We start from the raw sequence: 18428 nt of genomic DNA, 5'->3' as shown, positions 1-18428 counted from the left end.
TTATAATCTATAATTTTATAATTATATTTTCCTTTTTCACATAAGGATGGTCTTATAAATAATTTTTTCTTGTTAATGAAATATATGAGATAATTTTTATATATTATTACATATTTGTTTATGTATTATATATTACATAAATAATTATTGAATTATTCAAATATTAATAATAAATTTTATAGTGTTTATATAAAAACATAATTGATTATTTATCACATAATAACTTATTGTGTACATAAAGACTGATTGTGTACATGAAGACTCTATGTATATCTATTTTCGAAACTATTTTTAAATATATTTTATAATAAATTAATTTTATAGAAGAATATATATATTAGAATTTATTTAATTAATTTTCCAATATTTTTTAATATATAAATTCATTATTAATTCTTTTCAAAGTTTATAATATAGTTTTAAAATAATTTGTACACATTTAACATTAAATATTAAGTATTATTTTCAAACATATATGTATTTTTACTGATGATGATGATAACAGTAACTTGCATAATAACAATAATAATATTTTAAATTACTAATTAAAGATTATACAAATATTAAATAAATATTATAGAAAATAAAAATAAATAAGATCTTAATTCCATTATTTAATAATATTTTAAATATCATTTCAAATATCACTTTATTACTTATTTTTTATGTATTTAAACTTTTAACTCATATTTAAAGCATTTAATAAAAATATTTTGAATACAATTAAAAATTTAGGCATTACCAAGAGCTTTTTGTTCATTCCATACATTTAATAATTCAGTTGAATTACCATATCCATGGGAAGTTATTACATATTTATAATTAAATTTTGTATAATCTTTTTTGTAAAAATGAAATTCTTCACAATGAAAAGGTTCTATATTTGCTTTTTTTGCAACTAAGCCTAAAAAAATATCATCAAATTTGAAATGCTTAGTATAAAAACTAGTATAGTACATATCTAAAAGAGCTTCTTTAGACAGTATATATGCACCAGCTGTAACATATGGTGGCCATAAATGGTATGGGTATTCACTAAGAGAAACATACCACTTAGAAGATTTATGACGATGAGGTGAAGATATAAATACAAATCCTGCATATAATCTAATATCTTCTGGAAGTTCAAAATCAAAAATTTGTTTTTTTATTCTATTCAATGTAAATTTTTTGTCATTTTTTAAATTATTTTCCTGAATAAATTTTAATTTTGTATCATTTTCGTTACTATAATTAATTTTTAAAGTTTTATTATAAGTATCTTGTTTTAATCCATATACAATATGATCTCTGAAAACTGTCTTTTTTAATTTTTCATAAACAAATAAATCCTTTTTATTAAGAATATGTATATTTTTTTGTGTAATTATATCATTTAATTCTTTTTTTTCATCATTACTTTTAATTTCTCTTTTATGAACATCAAATTTTTTAGGTTCTTTTAAATAATCAGGATAATTAGTTGGATTTCTTATAAATCTCAAAACATTTTTTACAGAAACATATATATCATCATCAACAAACATATAAAATTTTGAATTAGAGCAATATTTTACTAACCATTTAAAACTCATCATGGTTTTATATGTATTATTGTAATATGATTCTATAAAATCTGCTTGTATAATATCTTTATATTTTGCAGCTTCAATTTTTACCTTTGCTTGAATTTCATCATTATGTGGATATATACCTAACATAAAAATTGTTCTCGAAGGTACATCAAAAAATCTTTTCTCAAAACCCCAAGAATTTCTAATTGCTGATCTTCTTTCAAAATTTTCTATTGCAGATTTTACTATGTACACAACATGAAAAATTTTATGTGCAGCATCTATACATTTTTGTTGATTATTCAGTAAAAATTTATATTTATATTCATTTATAGGTTCAATAGTAGGTTTTTCATTATGTCGTAATGCATTTACAAATTCATGTACATCACCTTCATATGGATAAACAAAATTTGAGTCATATGTAATTTCAAATAAATGTGTGAATGCTCCAAAAAAATCAAGCACTGTAATAAGACCAATACAAATGCAAACATATTTTAATTTGATTTTTGACATCAAACGAAGAATTGTTTCAAAACAAGGACATAATAAATAATACATCTTTATAAAATAATTTTACATAATTTTTGTTTTATAAAAATCTGTAAAATAATATTTATATTATCTTTTTATATCCTTTTTATCTTCCTTTTTATATGAAAATAAAAAGTACTTACATAATTATTATATATATAAATTGCAAAAAAATTATTAAAATATACTTTAGTGTGACAAATTTATTAATATTTTATGCAATATTTTTTTCTTCCAAAATATATATAATTTCAAAGATGTATTTATATAAAATGTTTATTAAATACTCTTTGTTTATAATATTATTCTGGTAAATAAAATATTGCAAAATATACAATTTCGTTTATTGCTCAAATTAGTAACTTATACACAAATATATTGCTTTGAATTCATTGATTTACTAATGTTTATTAAATATTAGCGTATAAATTTTTAAATTTTAAAATAGAGATATAACATTGTTATGTTTTCTAACGTATTTTAAAATTAATATTTTATTTTATATTTTTTCAGTAAATTTTTTTCTTCAAATTTTGATTTATTACCAACCAAATATAACATAAGATTATTTAAATTTTCAAAATTTTGTTTGTTTTATATTATATCATGTCGATATGAAAAAACATAAGAATAAAGTAAATATATTAGAATATATAATGAATATATATTATAATAAATATAAACATTTTCTGTTGATATTAATATTAATAATTTTATAATTTTATTCTAAAAATTTGCATAAATATGTATATAACATGTATATAATAAATGATAAATGATGAAAACTTTATTATTTTTTTGTGTCTTTAATAAATAAATTTTAAATAATATAATTTTAAATAAACAAAACATATGAATTATATTCTTTATATGTAATATGCATTATATTGATAATGAAAATTTAATTTTTCTTTTTTGTGATTTTATATAGTTCATTGAAGAAATGAAATATTATTATATTAAAATTTATATTTTAATATAAAAATGAATATATATTTACGTTGGTAATGAAATCTGGCGGGAAAATAAATATGAATATTAAAAATTATTAAAAATAAAAATAAATACAATGTATATTATATTCGTATATTTTAATGATCAATTAATAGAAAAAAATTTTAAAATAAGATGAAATATTTTTTTATATTTAATTAAAAGTATTAAAATATAATTATTTTTCTGATATAAAAAATTGAATATATACGTTGATATTATATGTATTATATATATTTAATATATTAATGTATTTATATTTAATTGCAAAAAAGTATTCTTTTTTTCCTTCGTAGTTACATTTGAATAATATTTTATAGTTTTTTGTTCATAAATTTCATGAATTTATTTTTTTAATTGTATATTATTTCTATAAGAGTAAATAAGCTCTATTATTTCGTCATACATAATATTGTAATATTATAATGATTCATATTAAAGTTTTTTAAATAATTTATTTTTTCTTATTTAAATAAATTTATTTTCATTTCATCATTTTTTCATTGCATAAATTAAATTCATTTAATAAATTATGGATTTTTTTTATATTTCTAAGATGTATTTTTTCAGTTTTTTCTACCGTAATTTTTATATTTTATGTCAATTTAAAATGGAATTTTAATTTTACATTTATTTGTAGATTATTTTATCTTATCTAAATCATTTATTTTTATATTTTCATTTTCTTTTACAACAATTTCTTCAAATTCATAAAATTTGTCACGATGAATTAATTTTTCGGATCGAATTTTTTTTGTATTGTTGTTATTTTGTATTCTATCAAATATTTTCTGAGATTCATTTTATGAGATTTTTTTCAACTTTCAATTAATAAATAACAAATAATCATTTGTTTATATTTTTTTTGCAATCAAAAAATCGGAATTTAGATTTGAATACTATTATTTAATTTATGCTTAATTATTTATAATTTAAAAAATTATATATTTATGTATAATTTAAAAATTAATTTAATTTTACATTAATAAAACAAAATAAAAAAATATTTTTATTTTATTTATTTTCAGTTAATATAAATAAATATTTCATTTTAATTTTAAATTTTAGCTTTAAATCTTTTTATTTATAATTATTTATGAAATATATAAATGTACTAAATATTATATTTTTATTCTTAAATATGTATATTCGTATTCATCTTGAAATTTTTATTACCAACATAAATATTCTCAATTTTGTGATTAATTATATGTTATTAATTTCGTTTTAATTTTGATATTGACTATTATTTTTGACTTATAATACCGTTTGCTTTTTTGATATTTAAAATAATTTTACAATATCAAAGAAGATAATAACTCTTCTATGAATATGTCAATTTTTATACAATTGGCATCTCTTTAATGTTGGTAAACCTTTGTTGTGAAGTTAGATATTCACTTCAAAAGAATCGGAGCAAAGATGGACTCCTAAGAAATTTTTATACATAGCGGTCATTCGACTTTGGATTTTCTTCATTAAATTTTCTTGAAACGTTCGAGATTATTCTTATATGACCAAGTTTGCTGTGTAAACAATGATTGTACAGGAGCCAGTGCAGGTAAAGTTAATAGAGTTCGAAAAAAAGTTGCCACTGACGTGTGATTTTCTGTTCAAATGTATCCACACTTACTGATACTGACATAAGAAATTAAAACCATTTACGCGTATATTTATTATACAACAGATAATTGATTTTGAATTTATGTATTATTTTATAATATATTATCGATTTTATGCAATCATAACATTTATCAGGTTATCACAGTTCTTATTCATTTTATATTAAATATATTTTTCTCAAGGATTGTTTCTTTAGGGTTGTTTGCTTTTACAAAATGGACATAAATAGGTGGAGATATGATTATAAATAAGTATAAGTCTTCAGAACATTTATGAATTTTTTATATTTTGCATTTAAGTGAAGCAATTTTTATGAGTGTTAACATGTAACTTTGTATATCAATTGTTAACAATAACAAATATGAGTTACACATTTTTTTATTTGTCAAGATATAACTAAATATTTTAATTAAATATGTATACATATTATATCAATATATTGTAACATATATGATTACAGGCGGCCATATGGCATTGTTTAAATCATTATGCTTATCCAGATGCAATATTTTTAGCGGAAAGGTTGTGTGCAGAAGGTAAGTTTCTTAATTATTTCTTATAACATTTAATTTTTTTTCTATCTAATTTTTATATTTAATCATAATATTATATTATTATTTAAAATATTTTATAGTTGATACAGAAGAAACTTTATTTCTTTTGGCAACATGTTATTATCGATCAGGACGAATTAGACAAGCTTATGCATTACTTTCCAAAAAAGCACCAAATTCTGCACAATGCAGGTTTCTTTTAGCCAAATGTTGTTATGATTTAGAGAAGTAAGTATAAAATTGATCCATTTTGCCATTTTAATGTAATTATATAATTTTAAATTTTAATCTCAGATATGCAGAAGCAGAAGCAGCAATAATTGGAGGATATTATAAGCAGTTAAAAAATTTGGAAGAAATAGCAACTCAATTTGGAGAACATGCATGTTTCTCACTTCAGATTATAGCGAAGATTTATTACAAGATGATGCGTACAGCAAAAGGAAATGATGCACATAAATTGGCTTTGAAATTAAATCCATTTCTTTGGCATTCATTTGAAGAATTATGTAATGTTGGTGAAGTAGTAGATCCTACAAAAATTTTTCAGTTAGATAAGCTAGATAATTTTGCAATGTGCCATGGTAGTACACCTCCACCTACTTATACAACTGAATCTGATCTCATCGTACCTACTAATAATTCTAATAGTACACCTACTACAAATGGTACTAGTATGTAAGTATGTAATTTTTAAAGCATATAAAGATATAAATATTTAATATAAATATGTTATATATATTTTACAGTACTCCTGCACAAATGACAACGGCATCAACTATAATCAATGGTGTGGGACCTGGTATACGATTATATTCTACAGATGAAAGTCCACAAACTTTGTCTACACATTATACTAACTGTTCTTCAATATCACCAAGAGCTAAGCTTCCACGGTATCGTAGTATGTTCAATAATACAATGAGCCCTCTTACTCCAACTTTTGGCATTTTACCGTTGGAAAGTAATACACCTGAACCAACAGTTTTACCTTCACATACTACTCTTACAGAAGCTAATGATCAAAAAAGTTTAGCAAAACGTGTTAGTAGTTTAAGGGCTCATGTAGGGGTAAGATTTGAGAGTAGTAATTGTTAAATTTTTAAAAGCATATTGTATAATATACTAAATTATACATAAAATATTTTAATTTATAGCAATTAATGTCAAGAAAAGAAACTCCTTTACAGCAAGGGAAACCAGTATTTTCACAATCAGGAAATACGAGTAATAGCGCAAATATAGTAACAGTTACACCTACTACCCCAACACCAGCAGCACCAACACTACAAGGAACCAATGTTAGACGTTCATCAAGACTCTTCAGTCATAGCTATTCAGTCAAGGTAGATTTCTTTGTTTTATTGCAATTTTTCATTTTTAATTTATATTATATTATAAATGTATTAGATGTATTATAAATGCATCTAAAAGTAATCTTTTTTTTTTTGTTAGGAAAATAATAAATCTCCAAATAGAAATAAATTTGCTACTCCAAAGTCTCCATCTCGTAAAACAAAAGCTAGACTTTCAAAAACTAATTTAAATAAAGCTAATTTTAATGAGTTAAATGAAAGAAATCGAAATGAAAAAGAAAAAACTGAAACAATTACATCAGAAAAAGCTGTATCTAGCGTAAATATATTAAATAATCAAGGTAGTACTAATATCTGTGCAGTAACACTTCAAAAACAATGTGCTGGTATGTTTTTAATATAATTTTTAATATAACAATTTTGTTTTGGAAAAATTTTTTTTATGAATGTAATTTTTATACACAGTATATATAAATGTAAATTTTTTCAGAAGGTTTAATGTCATTATTACAAGAATTAGGATTGGCATATCAACATTTAAGTCAATTTAATTGTACTCAAGCTGTTGAAATATTAAGCGTTCTTCCAGCACAACATTATAATACAGGATGGGTATTATCTATGCTAGCTCGTGCACATTTTGAAATGATAGATTATAAGAAAGCTGCTAGGTTAGTTTTATTAAAACTATAAAATTTGAAATTAAATTATTGATAAGAAATTTTAATTTAATATTCGTTGATAGTTATTTTGCTGAAGTGAGACAATTGGAACCTCAAAGGACTGAACTTATGGAAATTTATAGCACAGTTTTATGGCATTTGCATGCTGAAGTACAATTGTCTACTCTTGCACAAGAACTTGTATCTGAAGATCGTAATTCTCCAGCTGCTTGGTGTGCTACTGGAAATCTATTTTCTGCACAAACAGAACATGAAACAGCAATTAAATTCTTTCAAAGAGCAATTCAAGTATGTTTTTTTTTTTTTATATTTCAATATAGATATTAATTTTTGTTTTCATATAATAATAATTATATGTTTCATATAATAATAAATTCATATTTGAAATGGAAGTTTTGTTTTTCAAATATAGGTAGATCCCAATTTTCCATATGCTTATACACTACTTGGTCATGAATATGTTTTGACAGAAGAATTGGATAAGGCAATTACTGCATTTCGTAATGCTATCAGACTCGATCCTAGGCATTATAATGCATGGTAAATTTTATATTAAATTATATATGAATATATATATATATATATGTATATATAATTATAACTTAGATATGTCTAACATTATATTAAAAGAAAAATTTAGATTGTTACAAAATTAATTTTAATAAACAAAATAATTTTATTGTTTTATACTAAAAAAATTTTTCCTTGTTTTAGGTTTGGATTAGGAACAATATTTTCTAAACAAGAGCAATATAGTCTAGCAGAATTGCATTTTCAACGTGCTTTACAAATTAATCCACAAAATTCGGCAATAATGTGTCATATCGGAGTTGTGCAACATGCATTAAAAAAAACTGACGAAGCTTTAAAAACTTTAAACACCGCAATTTCAAATGATCCCGATAATACATTGTGTAAATTTCACCGTGCAAGTATTAATTTTTCAATTGGTCGCCATATGGAAGCACTTAGAGAATTTGAAGAATTAAAAAATATTGTACCCAAAGAATCTCTAGTCTATTATTCAATAGGAAAAGTAAGCATTATTATGATTTTCTTATATTATGTTTCATATTTTATATTCTCTTTTTTATTTTTGTTCTTTTTTTTTTTTATATAGGTACATAAGAAATTGGGTAATACCGACCTTGCACTAATGTACTTTAGTTGGGCAACAGATTTAGATCCAAAGGGAGTCAACAGTCAAATTAAAGAAGCTATATTAGGTCCAGGTCAAGGAGAAGAAGAATCTCCAGCAACTCAATCAGGTAAATAGTTATAATACTTCGTACAAATAATAAAAAATACAATAAAAAAATTTTATATAAATGAAATTTTATTATAAAAAAAACTTATTGATATTTTTAATATTATTATCATATTATATCTATACATATATAGACGAACAACAGATGCAGAATAATTCAATGGAACAAGAGATTGAAAGTAATAGAGAAGCAAGTGCCGCAGGACTCGCTGCAAATGTCTCAGTTGAAGCTCATGCCGATGACAGCGACGATAGTTTATGAAGATATCCTATTGTGTGCAAGATTGCTATAAAATGAACATTATTGCGCGTCATTATTTATCTTTTGTGTTGATCGATTCGATCAATTTTTCAACTAATTTAGCTCATTGTGAATTCATATTTTTGCGTGTATTTCGTCTGAACAGTGCTTTATTATTAGACTTTTAATATTTATATTTTTTTCTTAGTTCACTTCTTGATAGTGTTGCATCTTTTTGAGAAGCTAAAAAATAAGGTAAAAACCATTCTTTGGAACATATTGGTTTATTTTTTCCATCTCTGAAAAAAGGTATTTAAATGATTGATATTCTCTAAGAGAGAAAAATGTATGAATGAGAGAGAAAGAGAATGCATGGAGAAAGGAGCGAGACAGAGAGAGAGAGAGAGAGAAAGAGAGAATCAATAATATCTATTTCATCGATTTTGTACATTACGCGTTCTACTGTATATTTTTTACGATTGCTTGTCTTACTTTTATATATATATGTTCGAATGTTTAATCACTTTCGTCGATTTACGGTTGAATATAGACTGTATTGTGTGTATGTGTGTGCGCGCATATATGGGCGAATGTAAATGTAAGCATGTCGTAATAGAAAAACGTAAATAGATAGGAAATATAATTAATTAATTGAAGAAGTATAAATGTAAATTATTATTATATTATCAATATTATTATCACCATTAGTGCTACCAGTACTACTATTCATATAATTACCGTTGCCGATTTAGTGATAACAAAAAAAAAACAATAAAAAAAATATTTTTGGCCATTTTAGTGGCCATTGGACGATCGTGCAATTCTCGTCGTGAAATAATCATCGATGGATTGATCTTCTTGAACTGGTTTGATAAAAAATAGATAGTTTCATACATGTCATTGGGTAATAGATCTAAATTATTTTGATGATCGTAAGCGAGTCAAAATCTATTTGTACTTGCGAATATTTATTAAAATCCTGAAAGTCTATACCATATCTTTATTGATAAAAATTTTATTATTGTTTTGAATAAAGTATATATTCTATGATTATGAACTTTTGCTGTACAGTAATGATATATTATGATCACTTTTAATTCTGGTGTATCTTAAATTTATTTCTTCTTTCTAATGCAACTTTTTGCTATTTTTATTGAATATTTTATAATCTTATACTTTATTAAAGATTGATATGATAGAAACACATAATTAATGTTTTTGTTTATATAAAATTATTTTATTCCGAATTAATTAGATAATTTGGTATAAATTTATGTTATAGACTTTTTGGAAGGCTTGTTTAACAATCAGATTATTTAAGTGTGTGCGAGAAGAATCTTTTTATCACGATATGATACGTTCCACGACGGTATCTGGTGTTCATGTTCATAAGAAAATACATGTGCCGTGTTTCAAACGCGTTAATGAGGCGTTGTTGTGTTACCAAATTCTATCTAAAGGTATGCAATTTTAATAACGAAAATGATTTATGCAATCATGCTGCATGAATAATTACACGAAAAGATCATAGCATTTTATATTGTATAGATACAAAGAAAAGAAATATTGATAGAAAAGAAAGAGAAAAAGAGAGAGAGATAGACAAATAATGAAAAGAATAGATGAATTGCTGACTGAAATCTGTATATATATATAATATATGTAAGCATACATATATGTGTGATATGACATCTTGTCCCTCTTAATTTTTGAATTTAAGCGTATCCCAATTTTTAAATCTTGCAGATTATTTATATATATTCAGTAAGCTAGAAAAAAATCTGTGTTATGTTTTTATTTTTTTTATATTTATAATTTCTGTATCAATTTAAAAACTCACAAATTTAAAGTATTATAAATTAATATACAAAGAAATAAGATTTGTTACTATTTTTATTTAAATTCTTTCTCTTTGTATTTAAAATATAGTCTTTGTATATAAAATATAAAAATTACATTCAGATGATTAACAAAATTATTTTATTTTTTAATTATATATTTTAAAATTATTTTATATTAAATTAACCAAAGAGAAAATCATCTAATTTTTACAATGAAGCTGACAAATTCTATAAAGAAAATTATTTGATTATTTTCTGGACTTCGAATTGAGATACGCTTCCTGATTTCGATTTTTATTGTGCTAATATTTTTTTTGTTTTCTTCGTATAATTTTATTTATTTATTCGTTTATTATCTTTTCATGTTTTTTTTTTCACATTAGATAAAACAAAAGTAACACGACTATATGAATAAATAATCGAAATTTCTTTTTTTGATTTATCCATGATTGCCTAATACACCACAAATATAAATCATAATATGGAAGAGAAATTTCGATAATTTTTCGATTTTATTATGATAAAAAAAATTTTTAAGAAATAAAAAAATAATTGAAAAGATGGCAATTAAAGTAGTTGAATAAACTCTACTTTTTCAATAAAAATTTTTTTAATAAAATAAAAAATTTTTTTTAAACATGCTATAATAAAAATAAAAATTGTATTATGAAATGATCTATAAATAAAATATGTTAATTCAATTCAAATTAGCTATATATAATATAATTAGTATAATTAAATCTTTCTAAATTAATTCTTTTGATATTACTATATAATATTATTAATAACTTATTAAAAGATGGTAACTATTATAAAATTGATAAAAAAAATTATTGACAATTAAGTAAATAGCTAATAAAACAATATTTAATAGGAAGAAAAAACTATATAATTATAAAAATAATCGTTAATGAAGTTCTGGAAAAATATGTAGTAATTAATAAAATATAATTATATAAAAATAATTTATTTTCTTGTATCAAAGAAAATTTTGAACAAATTAAAAATTTGATAGATATAATAAATGCTATTTATTCACACATCTTTTATAATAGAAAAGTTATGACGAAATAAGAAATATTTTTAACGAAAAATCTCATATCGTTATCTGTGTTAATGCTCTTAGTTTTATTATATAACTTGTAATGCATATCAGCTGCAAAACATCAGTGTATAACTAATGAAGCTAGGATTTAAATGTGTCTTTCTAATTTTATAACGAAAAATTATATTGTTTATGTTTTAACGAGTTTTATAATTAATTTTTTATATGTTTTTGGGTGTTTATGAGTCATTAATTTTTAGAAATTGAACAATTGTCTTTTGACGATTTTTATGCATTTAAAATATTTTTGTACATTCGATTCTGAACTATGGAGCATGATTATGTAGAAACTGGTAAGCATATATTTACAAAGTGATATTATAATACTATAAATATTTTCTTATTAAAAAAATACCTATAAATTTTTATTATTATATATAAATTAAGATTTCTATAAAATAGTAATTTTTTTTAAGTTCTTGGGAAGAAAGATGCAAATCAACTTGGAAGAACTCTTACACATGAACATTTATCTATGTCCTTCACCGAGTTCTATGTTCAACCCCCATCTCATTTGAAACGATTTTTCGATGACAAAATCGAACTTCAAACTGTTGGAATTCTAAAGCAATATCCGTAAGTAATAATAACAAATAAAATTCTGTTTTTTTTTTATTTTTTGTTTGTATTCTTATGTATAAATATATTCATCCTTTTATTTTCAAATTATTTAGAAACAATAAACAATTTAAATATTTTGAAAAATATAAAAAATTCTTAAATAGAAATTATATTGAATAAAACGATTTTAATTTTTCTTTACAGTTATAGTAGTTTATATAATTTAATATATAACGATCGATATACGGAAGATGCTGTTTTGGAGGATGTAAAATTATATAAAAAATTTGGTGGTGGTAGTATTGTGGAAAATAGTAATTATGGTTTAAAACGCAATATTCCATTTATGAAAAAAGTTAGTGAAACCACTGGAATTAATATCATTGCCGGGACTGGTAAAAGATTTTTATAATTGTAATCTGAGAATATGATGTCTATTCAGAAAATTACATTTAAATTAAACTTATTTAGAAAATATTTACTTAGAAAATATTACTAGAGTTTTGTATAAATATGCAAAATTCCAATGAAAGTAATTTCTTTGAAATCAGATAATTTTTTTTTTAATTATAAGTTTTTTTTTTTAATATTTAAATAACGAATAAAAGACCAAATATTTTTTGAATTGACTTTTCTATATTGCTCTTTTTTCATTTCTAACTTGTTCTTTTTTTTCTTTCATTCGTGAATAAATGAAAGGTTATTATGTTAGTGCGACTCAAACTAATGAAAATTTATCAAAAGAAGAAATGTACGATGTAATTTTAAAAGAAATGACTATTGGTTGTGAAGAATCTCCTGATGTAAAAGCGGGATTTATCGGAGAAATTGGAAGCACTTGGCCAATCACAGGTATGTAATTTATGTTAAATATAATTAAATACAATTTAATAAATTCTTAATCTATTTTTATAAAATAATTGATTTTATATTATCATTTATAATATTCTAATATTTTAAGATATTTAATCCAAAGAGTGAAAAAAAGTTAACTAATTGTTGCAAAATATATTTTTTGAATTTAATATTTTTATTCATTAATAAATCATTAATATCTTTAAGCATATTTAAATTAATCATATAATTACTTATATCTAAATAGCTTTTGAGAAACGGGCTATCCAAGCAACTGCGGAAGTTCAACATCAATTAAAATGTCCCGTCAGTTTCCATCCTGGAAGAGATTCTGCAGCACCTTCTGAGATAATGAGAATCTATCAAGAAGCTGGTGGAGACGCGAGAAAAGCTATTCTCTCTCATCTCGACCGTAAGTTTAATCTAGTATTATTAAAATATTGATTGTTATTTTTCTGTACTATCGATTTTTAAATATCTTACTTCTACCGAATTAGTTTTTCTATTAATTTTATCATAACATATTTTATTAAAAATAGAATTGTTTATATCTTTTAGTATTTTATTTTAGTATTTTAATTTTTTACTATAATATTAAAAATATTAAAAATTTTACGAATACTGATTTATTTAAATTCTTTTATCAATTTCGATATTGCTGGTCACTGATAAATTCATACTTTTTTTTATCAATTTTACATAAAATATCTCTTTTTTCATAAGAGTCGGAATATTGATAGAATTTATTGTAAGAATTTATGGAAAGAATTTATGATTTAACTTAATATTTGTTTTTTGACATGTTCTATTTTATTCTTTTTCGAGCATCTGATCTTTATCTTACATCTTATATAATATATACATATCACATATATTATTAACTTCATTTTAAAATTCATAACTTCTGTTGATTTGATTGAGTATTTTATTTTCATTTACATATTTGAAATATAGGAACTATACTCGGTCTAGAAGAACTTTTGGAGTTTGCTGATGACGCGAAATGTTACTGCCAATTCGATCTGTTCGGAACCGAATGTTCTTTTTATCAATTAAATCCATCGATTGATATGGTGTCTGATGCACAACGGATTGAGCGTGTTAAATATTTTCGAGACAATCAAAAATTGGATCGCGTGCTTTTAAGTCATGACATTCATACGAAGCACAAATTGGTATGTAATAATTAGTAGATGTATACATACTAATTAGTAATATGCTAATAATGTCTTAGAAATAAGTAATTATATTGTTTAAATTAATTTATCAATTTTTTTTTCTAAATAAAAAAAAGATAAAATTTGGTGGACATGGATTTTCTCATATTTTGAATAATGTTGTACCAAAAATGATCCTGAAGGGTTTTGTTCTTGAAGAAATCGACATGTTAACTATTCATAATCCAAAAACTTGGTTAATATCCTAATTATTTTTATTGAAATGTATCATAAAATCGAATTAATTTTTATACTAAGCGCAAAAGAATATATTTGTATTCATAAAAAATTCTACTGCAAATAAACTTTATATCTATAAACATTTATAATAAATTTATTGATTTGCTAGAACGCACTTACTCGACCATAATATGCAATAATTTTTTAAACTAATGCAAATTGAAATTTCCATGGCTCAATTTTTTAAAAAATGTTCTTTAAACTGATATTTTTAGAAACAGTTTTCCAATTTTTTATTTAATTATAATAATGAAAATTAATAAACTTATCTATTTTTTTTTTTTTGAGTTGACACATTGATAAGAATTGTTATAAAATTATTTTTTATCATTTTTTATCATTTAATACTAATTATGAGAAGTAAAAAATACTTTTCATAATTATATCATATTTTATATTTATCTTTCTTATACCGTTTTAAAATATTATACTTTTAGAAATTGCAAAAAAAAAATTATAAAGAAATATTTATAAATATATAATAATATATAAGAATATGAAAGTATATATATATATAAAATGTTTACACAGTAGAGATATTAATTTATATGCATGTTGATCTCTTGTGCAATATATACACAAAGAGTGTATGGGAAAAGGACAGAGATAGAGTAAAAATTCGGGAATCAGCGCCATCTTCAGAGTGCCGCAAATGAAACATAAAAAGAAAGGATAGAAAATAGTGTGAGAGAGATAAAAATAAATAAGAAATGATTACTGTCGCCATCTTTAAAGTACTAAGGATACTTCTTTAACGTTATCTTTTTGAAGTTCCTCAAGAGATGACACTTTTCCTTAATTCTTACTCTACCTTACCTTTGAAAAATGTTCAGAAGTTATTCAAGAATTGGCACTGTTGGTTAATTTTTTAATTCTACCTTATCTTTCTTTTCCGTTGCTTTTTCATATTTTTGCATCATAATCATTGTTTCTTATGAAAGAATTTTTTATATTATTCGTTTAAAAATAGAAAACGAAATGTAAATGCTAATATCGATCCAAATGAAACTAATCACGAAGAAAATAATAAATAAAAAAGAAAAAGTAAATGAATCTAATCCACATATAACATGAAATTATAATATAGTAGAAAATATTTATATAATTTTATACATATATAATAAATTTATATTATATATGTATGTAATTATATATATATAAATATAATATAAATTTTTAAATTTATATATATTATATTTATATCAATATAAATATATTCTCTAAGCTGAATCAAATAGATTCTATTAAGATTTTTAATTAAGAGAGATTAAACAAAAAAAATAATAAAACTAATTAAATATAGTTATCTTTAAAGCACATAAATTTGTCATAGCAAATATAGCAATGAGTAAGACAAGGAAAGCAAACGATAAGAGAAGGACAGAGATAGAATAAAACTACTGCCATCAGTGCCATCTTCAGAGTGCCGCAAATGAAACACAAAAAGAAAGGACAGAAAATAGCGTGAGAGAGATAGATATAGGTAAGAATTATTTGCTAGCGCTATCTTTGGAATAACAAAGATATTTCTTTAAAAGGAAGATAAGGTAGAATTAAAGAATTAATCAGCAGTGCCATACCTTGAATAACTTCAGATATCTTTCAAAGATAAGGTAGAGTAAGAATTAAGGAGAAGTGTCATCTGTTGAAGAACTTCAGAAAGACAACGTTAAAGAAGTATCTTTGGCACTTCAAAGATGGCGACAGTAATCAATTCTTACCTATTTCTATCTCTCTCACTCTATTTTCTGTCCTTTCTTTTTGTGTTTCATTTGCGGCATTCTGAAGATGGCGCTGATTACTGAATTTTTATCTTATCTTTATCCTTTTCTCAGTATTTCCTCTCTTTCTTTCTAAATATCTATACTTTCTGCTCAAGACGTATATCTTCGATATTTATATTCTAAAGTATGGATATTCTGATAGAAAATTTATAAATTTTGCAACAAATTACTGAAATTAGTTATCAAATATTTTTATTAATTATATTTTCTATGTTGAAAATAAATATATATATATTTATATCGCTATTCATTCATTATTTTTTGCAACAAGATTGCAATTAAAAGTCGATAAAAAAAATAAAAATAAGAAACATTTGTGTTTAAAAGAAACTCAAATTAATATTATTTTCTGTGATAAAAAATATATTCTAATTCCAATAATTCCACTTTTTAATAAGGGTATTAGATATTAATTATTCATGACTTTTTCTCATATGATAATAATAACACGTGCAATAGATGATTCGCAATCGATATCGCGATATCTTTCTCTCTGATATCTTCAAATACACTTGCGTACGAAAGACAGATTAAATAGTGCATTTAACAGTGCAGGATATAAATTATCGGATCAACATAGACATATTCGTATTATTAGATTATACTTTAAATATAAATACATAAGCTTACCTGTGACAGAATACCATTGTCACTTCTCGACAATGATTATTATGACGATGAAATGATACGTGATCTTATGGTGGCAACAAATTTATTCACTGGTAACGTATTGCACTATTGTCTTTCACATGGTAAATAATCAAAAATTAATAGAGTTTGTAATAGTTATTTTTATACAATTATTGTATACGTCACTATTTTCATGTTTTATAACTGAGTAACTTTAAAATTGTAATCAAACAGAAGAAATTAGAAATGTAATCAAACAACCCTTTTATTATTAAAATTATCCTTCTATTTATCATTTTTATATTTTACACTTTTATATAAAATATATATTTCTCGTTTTCAATATCTTCAAAAAATATTAATTGCTATAATATTTCTGATTTTTTTACAGAACACATTCATAATGTATTTATCACCTATCACCTTAAAACCTTATATTATTTTAAAAATTCTAAAAATCTTCAGTTTCTGTCAAACAATAATTTTTTTCAATTATATTTTTAAACGTTGAATGAGATAAAAGAAAAAACATAATCAAATAAAAATGTGAATTTATCGTGTATTACAATGCTTCGATATAAAAATATCAATAGACTCTTTTGTTCATCGTGAGATAATTTTTTTATACATATAAAGCACGAATTCACTCTTATTTTTTTTTTTTTTTTAATCAAATAACGTTGAAACTTTCATTGACTATCATGAACATTTGTTCGTTTTGAAATTCTGATACGTACTTATTCCAGTCTACGGGATATATACGTGGAGAGGTGCTGATATACTGATATGGTATCGATATTGATACGCGACATACGACAAACCTAAGGTGAATACTCAACGTGGAAAACGTGTTCGCAAACATTGTTCACTAATAATGTTCAAAAATATTTTATGATCATTACTGTAAAAATTGCTCGATATTCACGAATATTTATTTGAATTTATTATCTCTCAATTCTCTTTTTCAAGTTTTTTCAAATAAATATCTTTTATATTATCGAGTATATTTTGATGCTTAAGGCGCAAATTAATGATTAGGATATTTATAAGAAATGGAATTTTTAAATGTGTAAAAACAATAAGTGAGAAAAAATATAAGTAACATTAGAAATTTCTATAAATGGAACAGAATATTTTAATTATAAAGAATATAATATATATTATTTAAAATAGCCAATGAGGATTTGTTTTATTAAATAAATTCAAGATTGAACTCTCTCACCTACCCTAATTTTTTTTGATCATTTGATATTTGAAAAAAAATTCTTGACATTAAGATCAAAGATATTTTAAAGATCAAAAATACTTTTTGAATTAAAATTAAACATTTCTCAAATTTTTTATTCACTTTTTTTGATTTCTTTTTTTCTTAACGCATCCATAAATCCATTATTCCTTCACTAAATATTTTCTTTTTCAATCTTCGGG

At 22.7% G+C, this 18428-nt stretch overlaps 3 protein-coding genes across 4 annotated transcripts; 2 read left to right on the top strand and 1 right to left on the bottom strand.

The window, feature by feature from the left end:
• Positions 1-438: 438 nt before the first annotated feature.
• Positions 439-2117, bottom strand: brn (beta-1,3-galactosyltransferase brn). Its single transcript, XM_012483616.3, has one exon. The coding sequence runs from the start codon at positions 2115-2117 to the stop codon at positions 732-734; it is 1386 nt and encodes a 461-aa protein (XP_012339070.1). The 3' UTR covers positions 439-731.
• Positions 2118-4501: 2384 nt separating this feature from the next.
• Cdc27 (cell division cycle protein 27) lies at positions 4502-10444 on the top strand. Of its 2 annotated transcripts, none has more exons than XM_086910521.1 (13): positions 4502-4644; positions 5167-5242; positions 5341-5488; positions 5555-5938; positions 6010-6304; positions 6418-6606; positions 6716-6962; positions 7067-7247; positions 7322-7547; positions 7672-7799; positions 7974-8295; positions 8380-8527; positions 8661-10444. In XM_086910521.1, exons 1-13 carry the CDS (start codon positions 4621-4623, stop codon positions 8786-8788), a joined length of 2496 nt encoding a protein of 831 aa, XP_086766647.1. In that variant the 5' UTR covers positions 4502-4620; the 3' UTR covers positions 8789-10444. The 2 variants fall into 2 exon arrangements, with proteins under 2 accessions (XP_086766647.1, XP_003691610.3); XM_003691562.4 differs by having other exon boundaries at positions 6010-6331.
• Positions 10445-11714: 1270 nt separating this feature from the next.
• Positions 11715-14666, top strand: LOC100869419 (phosphotriesterase-related protein). The gene is made up of 7 exons (XM_031915087.2): positions 11715-12006; positions 12130-12289; positions 12479-12669; positions 12974-13126; positions 13377-13541; positions 14084-14304; positions 14424-14666. The coding sequence occupies exons 1-7, from the start codon at positions 11982-11984 to the stop codon at positions 14553-14555; spliced, it is 1047 nt and encodes a 348-aa protein (XP_031770947.2). The 5' UTR covers positions 11715-11981; the 3' UTR covers positions 14556-14666.
• Positions 14667-18428: the final 3762 nt, after the last annotated feature.

The sequence above is a fragment of the Apis florea genome, unplaced genomic scaffold, assembly GCF_048593485.1.
Source record: "Apis florea isolate Af1SG1 unplaced genomic scaffold, ASM4859348v1 contig_3193_pilon, whole genome shotgun sequence".
NCBI classification, from domain to species: Eukaryota; Metazoa; Arthropoda; class Insecta; order Hymenoptera; family Apidae; genus Apis; species Apis florea.
Note: the sequence above shows the minus strand (reverse complement) of the source record. Positions and strands in the feature narration are given on the sequence as shown.